The sequence below is a fragment of the Sitophilus oryzae genome, unplaced genomic scaffold, assembly GCF_002938485.1.
Source record: "Sitophilus oryzae breed Bouriz unplaced genomic scaffold, Soryzae_2.0 scaffold_2014_pilon_pilon, whole genome shotgun sequence".
Taxonomy (NCBI): domain Eukaryota; kingdom Metazoa; phylum Arthropoda; class Insecta; order Coleoptera; family Curculionidae; genus Sitophilus; species Sitophilus oryzae.
The window spans coordinates 155,651-164,470 of record NW_022146741.1 but is presented as its reverse complement, the minus strand read 5'-3'; the positions used below and the strand labels follow the sequence as shown (position 1 = coordinate 164,470).

The following is an 8,820-nucleotide window of genomic DNA, read 5'->3' as shown; positions in this document are numbered from 1 at the left end:
ACCTTGTTTGTATATATAGGAAAACATAATTAATTAACAATGTATCTGAGTCACGTTTAAAACCTTGCTCGGCAAATAAAATTGAAAGAGAAAATTTCCACTTGTTTCTAATTGTAGATTATTTTACGATAAAAATACTCTAAATTCCCGATCGTAAGAGAAAAACAAAGCTTTTCCTACGTCAACATAGTAGAAATTTTAATACGTATGTAATTTCATAGATCCAAGGAAACAAATTACCATCCAAACCTTTAATTTTAAAAAGCCCATTTAATATAATTAGAGATTTCTGATCCAAACGTTCAATTAAACATAGAATAAAAGTATTTAAATCCTTCATCAGTTTCATATATGCGTGCACTTTTCTTAACAACGCACATCATTAAATGCAAATAAGATGCACTCAAAAATAGTTATGTTATGTATTGTTTCAGTTGCGATAATTCAGGCAGATGAATCGATTTCAAGGTTTGACAGTATCGATTACGAAGAGATTTTGGCAAGTGAAAGATTATTGAACAACTACGTAAACTGTCTTTTGGATAGAGGACCCTGTACACCAGAAGGAAACGAATTAAAAAGTAAGGATAACTTATTAACATCTTTATTAAAATGTTTTGAATATATTTATTTTCGACATCTTTATTACCTAGTCAATAAAACTCTTTACAATTCCTCTAAAACCAAATTTGGCTACATTACTATTTTAAGTCAGTTTTTAAGAGAATATAAAATATTTTGAACTATTTTTTTAATATTTTATTTAAATACATTTTATTTGTTTACAATTTCATATTTCGAATGGGTTTGAGAGTTCAAAACATATTAAAGAATGAATTTACATGTTGATGAGTCAGTGAGTCTTCATCAAATTGCATAAAACTGTTTATTGTAACACCATAATGCTTATACTTGGAAAGCTCAAAACTTGACAAGATAATTGCATGAGATAAATCCTGGATGGAGGATGTAGAATAGGGAGGGGGGTTAATCACCGCGACTCTAAAGATCTACTGTGTCCTCTTTTCTTGAGTTATAAGTCGTCATACAATTTATAACTCATCATCATATAACATACAGTTTATAACGCATACATGGTGGCCCTTCCTGTGGTAGGGGGGACAGGGTATTTCCCATCCTCCTCTGAACAACAGTTTTTCATCCTCTATCCTCTGATGTGTTGACATCTACCTTCTGCGAGGGTATACATCCTGCCACGGTTGGGGTTTAGCCCTCCGTGCCCTTCACAGTCGAAGATATTGTCGAGATGGAGGCTGGAGGATCTGTCTCCATTTTCTCCACCTCTTTAACTTAGTCTCTCCTTACATCTCATACTGATGTTGTCCCGAATCTATAATAGAGGATATATTCCCTCTTCCTCTATTGCCTCCTTCGATTTGAGGTGAATTCCTATTGTGAGGACCTGACCATGACCATGCCCCTCCTCCCTCGAGACTCGCCGACTCGATCTCTTTTCTCTTCAGTTCTGGCAAAGCTTATGATACACTGAAACGGTTAGTCGATCCACTTCTACAGAGCCCTGCATGTAGAAATAAGCGAGACGAGATACCCTGGTGCCCCAAGGTTGAGACCAGTAGAGGCTAGTTTTCTATCTAGTCTTCTACGCAACACTTTGACCTGGTCCTGCCATCGTAAGAGTTAGGTTTTTGATGAGGTTGTCTCCTCTTGGTACGGGCGGTTAAGCCAAGACACACCCTCTATCGTGATATATGACAGTAGATGTGGTATATAGATAGTAGAGAGTACTCGGTATGACGGACAAGGCAGTCCCATCCGGCGTCGTTATATGTCTTGGTGCAATTCCTTGGCCACGACACTACTGCCACAGACAAGATAGTGTGATGGTCCTTAGATCCAGCCAAAGTTCTAGAGGGAATTTCCCCTAGCACGTGAATAGGAGCTTCCCCACCAACGACGAGGTCTCGTATCTCCTAGAGGAAGTAGATGGGGTATAAAACTTGCTGTGATTATGTTAAAATAGCGACAGTGCCAGTGCTTCAGTTTCGTATTTCTTTAGAAATATTGATGTTTTATTAATAGATATTACTAGTTGGGGGTTGGAACCTTACAATACACCAGCAGATGGATGTTCAGCATACTGGATATACAATATAAATATGTTGGATAATAAAAAAATATAAATAATAAAACAAACCATATTCTCTTAAAAATTGAACTGGTGTTTAAAGTACTTAAAAATATGTTAATAAATTATGATTTTCTGTTCGTAATAACGTTGGTTGAAGGATTAAAGTCTTTCAATCGACGGTATAATCGGTGTTACATTCTTAGTTTAGAATTTTGATATAAACAATCCGTTAAAAAGGATTTATTCTCTGTTCTTAATATTTTGAAAATACATTTATGTGGTTGATCTTTAATGTTTATTATACTTTTTATACTTTTTGTCAATTAATATGAAATGTATACAAATTTGCAATTAGCTAAACTATTATGTTAACTTTTCACTCGTACATACAGGGTGGCGCACCTCATTCGCCTCTGTTGATTATACGAAAACTGAAAGATGTAGAAATATAATATTTTATGAGTATATGTGGGGAGACAATGTGCACAATTTAAAATTATTTTGAAATATACAAGGTGTTTCAGAACTAAGGTCCATACCAAAGTTATATTTTTTCTTATGGAACACCCGGTATTTTATTTCACTTTTGGATTCTGGGTCCCAAAATAGGCATTTATTATAAGGATTAAATATGTTTAAAATCTTTGGTTTTTGAGATATTTAAAGATATTTAAATTTGCATGCTACAATAGAATAGATTATTAACACCCTGTACAATACTTTTCAGAATTAATTCTTGTGCTGAGTTTAAAGGCAGAGAAAAAAACTTTACAGAAAAATGTTATTGATTTCTTAAGTTTATACAGGGGTATCAAAAATTACTGATCTGTTTTAAGAATTTATTTTACATAAAAACTTTATTATTTTAAATACAACACCCTGTATTTTTTAAATAAATCGAAGCAGATTCAAATGCTCTTTCAAACTATATTAGGGTTTCCTATACCGATCTAGCTCAGATTTTGAATAAAGAACAATTTTCCAATAAAATGTCAACGAAAAGGGCTAGTGTCGTCATGGCAAGTTTCTAGTGACAGTTGTAGCTATTTTCAAAATCGAATTTAGTTTATGGACTTAAATTTGTACCAGTTTATTTTATTTAATTTAGTTACAATAGTTTAATAAATAATATTTATTAAATATGTATTTATTATTCTATCAAGAAAAACGAAGAAGTAGTGCTTTGATTAATTTAGGATGACTTGTAGATATATGGATTTTCTATAAAAGAGCCAATTACGACAAATTCATTTTCTTCACTTCCAACGACAGGTTTCTGCAAATAGGTTTGTGTGGTTTATAAACCACACTACCCAGCTCAGCGAAATAGGACAAGTACTTTTTCAAAGGAACGCTTATCAGGAAGATTTCTATTTGGATATCTTTGACCATAAGCCCTTGAGGCCAAGAAGCATTTTTCCTGACAAAATAAAATCTCTAGTAACATATCTATTTGTTTCGCCAGCAGATACTGCTTTATTTTTCTTGATAAAATAATGAATACTTACTTATTAAACTATTGTAGGAAAATTAAAGTAAAATGTTATAAATTATAAATAATAATGTCTATAAACTAATGTCGATTTTGAAAATAGTTACTAACTGTCACTAGAATATTGCCATGGCGACACCAGCCATCTTGATTGCAATTTTATTTAAAAATCGCTTTTTATTCAAAATCTAAGCTAGATAGGTATAGGAAACCCTAATGTAGTTTGAAAGAGCATTTGAATCTGCTTCGACTTATTTTAAAAAATACAGGGTGTTGCATTTGAAATAACGAAGTTTTTGTATAAAATATATCCTTAAAATAGATCAGCAACTTTTGATAGCCCTGTATAAATTTAAGAAGGCAATACCATTTTTCAGTAAAGTTTATTTCTCTACCTTTAAACTCAACATAAGAATTAATTCTGAAAAGTAATGTACAGGGTGTTAATAATCTATTCTATTGTAGTATGCAAATTTAAATATCTTTAAATATCTCAAAAACCAAAGATTTTAGACATATTTAACCCTTATAATAAATACCTTTTTTGAGCCCAAGAATCCAAAAATGAAATAAAATACCGGGTGTATTATAAGAAAAAATATAACTTTGGTATGGATCTTAATTCTGAAACACGCTGTATATTTCAAAATAATTTTAAATTGTGCATATCGTCTCCCCACATGAACTCTGAATAGACTTTTGTCATCAACTTTTGACATTTTCGCTTAAAAAATCGTATTTTAAATTAAAATTGAAAGTGTTATGGCTGTGTTAAAAACACTAATTTTTGATCAAGGAGCCTGTGAGGGTTAGGTTAATTAATAGTTCATTAGCATATTTGAAAAAAACATTTTTTTACGAATAATTTAATACGACACACTTAGTATTTCTAGTCAAATTGTTGTTATGACCCGCATGTTACAATTTCAAAAAAAAACATATGCGAAAATGTCAACAGTTGACATATGATATGTCACTCTATTCAGAGTGTCATATTCTATGGAATAAAATAATAAAATACCGAGGATGTAATTTAAAAATCAAAAGTTGTAGTTATTTCTCGTGAAGCAAGAAATGATCGAAAACAATTGAATACGTCAATCAATCCTAATTAATGTCATATACTAATATACCAAATCTCGTATTTTTTATTTAAAAAAATAAAAAAGTTATAGGGGTGAGCCACTTTTGAGACGCACCCGGTATGTAAATAAATATACCGGGTGTTCGGTATATTCATCGTCGGACGGGACATAGGAAATCCCATGTAAATTTTAATGGGGTCAATTATTGGCTGCCCTAATTATTTTAGAGAATAATTCTATTTAGGTTTATTGAAGAGCACTAAAAACCCACATTCAGAAGAATAACTTTAAATATTTTTCATTAGCTCGTTTACGAGTTATCGCCGATTTCTTTTTAAATATTTCTCCTTTCTTATGGCCCTGTATTTACTTATGACCACCAGTCAAGGCAAAAGATATATGTCAAATGAAGTTGTCATTTCCGAAATTTACCTATTTAGTGCTTTATTACAGAGCTTTATTATTATTGAAAACTCATTCCTACATCGGAAATCTTAAAGATGTATTTATAAATACAAATTAACATTGAAGTAAAATAAAGTAATCAATTACAAGGTTAATTATAGTATTATTACAATATTCAATAACTATACTTAATTATACTTAAGTACTATTAAATTGTTAGAACTTTAGGATTTAAGAAGATATTCAAATATTCCTCCATCGACTGCTAGACAATAACCCAGGCGATCATAAAATTATCTTCTTACATTCACTAGTTGGTAAACTGAAATTATATTGCATTCGGCAGAAATAGCATTAATTAACTCGTCTAGATTTGGGTATTTTTTATCCTTGTATATCCTGTTTTTTAAATGGCCCCAGAGAAAGAAATCATTTGGCGAAATATCAGGAGACCTTGCTGGCCAATTTACTGTATGATTTAGGTCAATAACGTTTCCGTTAAAATTATTGTCTAAATATTCCCGAACAGCCAGGGTATACTATGTGCCGGGCAGCCATCCATTTGGTACCAAACTTCCTGATTTTCCCTAGCGGCATCATATAAAGCAGGTAAAATATGATTTTCTAGTAGTTCACAACCAAACCAAACCAAACCAAACCAAATAATATTCTGCATTTAAATTTGGCGTAAGAAATAATGGTACGATAATATTGTGTCCAAATATCCCTGCCCAAACATTTACTTTCTGTGGATATTGCGTCCTTGTTTCGACAAACCTGTGTTGGTTTTCTTTTAAAATTTTGAACATTGGGTTCATTATTTAAGGTAAACGTGCATTCGTCAGTGAAACATATGTTTTTTTTTAAATTCCCTATCCGTGTTTGTTCTTTCCATCATATCAAAACAAAACGCCTGCCGCCGTATTTCGTCCCCATCTCGAAGCTCTTGGTGCTTTTCATATTTGAAGGAATAGTATTTATGCCGTTTGAAAATTCAAAACGTTGAAGTGTGATCTATTCCTATTTCATCCTCAAGTTTCCTTGTGCTGATCTTTCCATCGTTCTCTTCCACGCACAATAAAACTTCCAAGTCGGTATCATTTCTTGCATCTTCTCTTTGTTCCTGCCTTGCTTCACATCTGCAGTTATTTATTAGGGTACCTTTGGTCTCAAATCTCTGGATATTCCTTGCGATTGTAAATTTTCCAGGTATCGGTCTATTCGGATAGCAAACATGTCCGACACCTTTTGATAACTATTTCCTTGATAATACTATTTAATCATCAATACTTTTTCTTCGGTAGTGTAATTCGTGGCTAATATTGTCGATGTAGGTATGAGTTTTTAATAATAATAATAAAGCACTAAATAGATAAATTTCTGAAATGGCAACTTCATTTAACAGTTATCTTTTACCTTGACTGGTGCTCATAAGTAAATACAGGGCCATAAGAAAGGATAAATATTTAAAAAGAAATCGGCGATAACTCGTAAACGGGCTAATCAAAAATATCTAAAGTTATTCTTTTGAATGTGGGTTTTAGTGCTCTTCAATAAACCTAAATAGAATTATTCTCTAAAATAATTAGGGAAGCCAATAATTGACCCCATTAAAATTTACATGGGATTTCCTATGTCCCGCTCGACGATGCAACACCCGGTATAATTACAAGGAACTATCCAATTTCCTGTACCTAATGATTTCACAACTATGTCAAAATAGCGTGAGAAATTAATTTATGAACACTCATGTTACAAAATGATTAATACGTTATTAAATCTTTAGAATTTTTGCCGGATGCACTTGCCACCAACTGCGGAAATTGTTCACCGAGCAGACAAGAGAAATATGACAAGATTCTAACGTTTTTGGCGAAGAATAAGAAAGTCTCTTGGCATGAACTAACCGTCAAGTATGATCCCACTGGAGAGTACCGGTTGCAATACAAGGAGAGCAGAGGAGTCGATCTCGACAGCTTGTAATTTAGAGTTGTAGCTCTACTATTGTATATAATAATGATAAAAACTGTAGAAATAAAATCCAAAACCTTTTAAAGTTACATTGAATACTTTTTTATTCGCTCATGTTTACCAACTATTGTTCTGGTAGATGCTATGACGCTAATTTATTCCATTCCGTGAAGTAAAATACAGTATGATCGAAAAAAAACGGCGTGCAGTTGCTTGGAAATGACGATCGATGACATTTCCCATATAAGTCTGCATTAGTGATTTTGATTTTCGTTACTTTTGATTACTCGTTACGAATCGTTACTCGACTACTAATAGTGGAGTGCCCAGAGACTTTTATCTCGGAATTCAATTACTTTGAATGTATTAATGTGAAACCTTCTATACTGTGTTTTATAGATAAAACACTAAAATGTTTACCCATTTTTTTTTTTCGTTACTTTTAATTTTTTATTTTAGTAATTTTAGTAAATTCTGAATTATTTCCTTCTTAATATTTTGATTTTTTTAATTCTTTTTCTAAATAAATTTATTGAAATAAATAAATCTAATACATAAGCTATACCTATTCTGCTTATATTCTAATCATTGAAATTTTGATTGAAATTGAATTATACAGGGTGGCGCGTCATATACGACGCGGTTTTTGCAAGGAGAACAAAAGTTTGTATTGAAGTGAAATTTTCTGAGCTTATGTGAGTTAATTTAAAGTATTTTCTAAAATTATGTAGAGTTCTACAGGGTGTCCGCAAAAAAAGTTACACATCAAAGTTATGTTTTTTGTAATGGAACACCCTATATATTAATAGATTTTTGGATTCTAGTAAAAAAATAAAGGTTTGTTTCATTAGAAAAGTATATGACTAAAATGTATAGTTTTTGAAATACATTCACCGACACGAAAAATGGGCACCTTAAAACTTTGATGTATTTTAAAGGTTAATATATTTTCTTTTAATGGGCCGATTTTGATAATTTTTTAAGCAATGTGTTGCCAAATTATTTGACTTCTTAGTATCTTTTTCTAAATTAAAAATGAAACTCCCCATCTGTTAATTATACGAGGGAAACCAAAATGTTGATATTTTTGATGAAAGTTTGAAACACCCTGTAAAATATGTTAAAACAGCAAGAAATTTAAAAATTATGTTATCATCTAGATACATCCTTTCTCGATGGTTTGTTTTTTGCTTCATCTCATTAGCTTTATTTTTGTTGGAAATATTCGGTTTTAAAGAAGGCACTAACATTTTTCGTAATTTTTACATTAAGACCATGCCTTTGCTTTTGGGCCTAGTCAACATATCTAGCAAGTTCTGGTCCCGTAGCAGGCCTACTTGACATAAGATTTGCTTCATTTAGTATTCTTCTTGTAGTCCGTTACTTAATATGTACGGTTCTTAAGTGCAATTCGTTATCAATTTGAAAAGCTGGCAAACGGCGGTTTCTTAGCGATAAACTTACAATAAGTCGATCGTCTCGATTAGAAGTTCTCATACGAAGGTTTCTGGACGTCTATATTGACGTCCTCATGGACGTGATCATAATTCAAAGACCATTTAATATACTCTATGGTATTAAGGTATTTTTGGAACCAGAATTTTATAGCAAATTCACTAAACTCGAATAAATAAATGATATATATTTGACTCACCCCGTATATCTATAAAAATATTTTTGAAATGCTACTATTAAATATATATATATATATATATATATATATATATATATATATATATATATATATATATATATAT

The 8,820-nt window shown here is 31.6% G+C and overlaps 1 protein-coding gene across 1 annotated transcript; it reads left to right on the top strand.

The window, feature by feature from the left end:
* The first annotated feature begins 341 nt into the window (after window positions 1-341).
* On the top strand, window positions 342-7,473 carry LOC115884091 (ejaculatory bulb-specific protein 3-like). The gene is made up of 2 exons (XM_030902575.1): window positions 342-581; window positions 6,879-7,473. Exons 1-2 carry the CDS (start codon window positions 398-400, stop codon window positions 7,073-7,075), a joined length of 381 nt encoding a protein of 126 aa, XP_030758435.1. The 5' UTR covers window positions 342-397; the 3' UTR covers window positions 7,076-7,473.
* The last annotated feature ends 1,347 nt before the right edge of the window (window positions 7,474-8,820 follow it).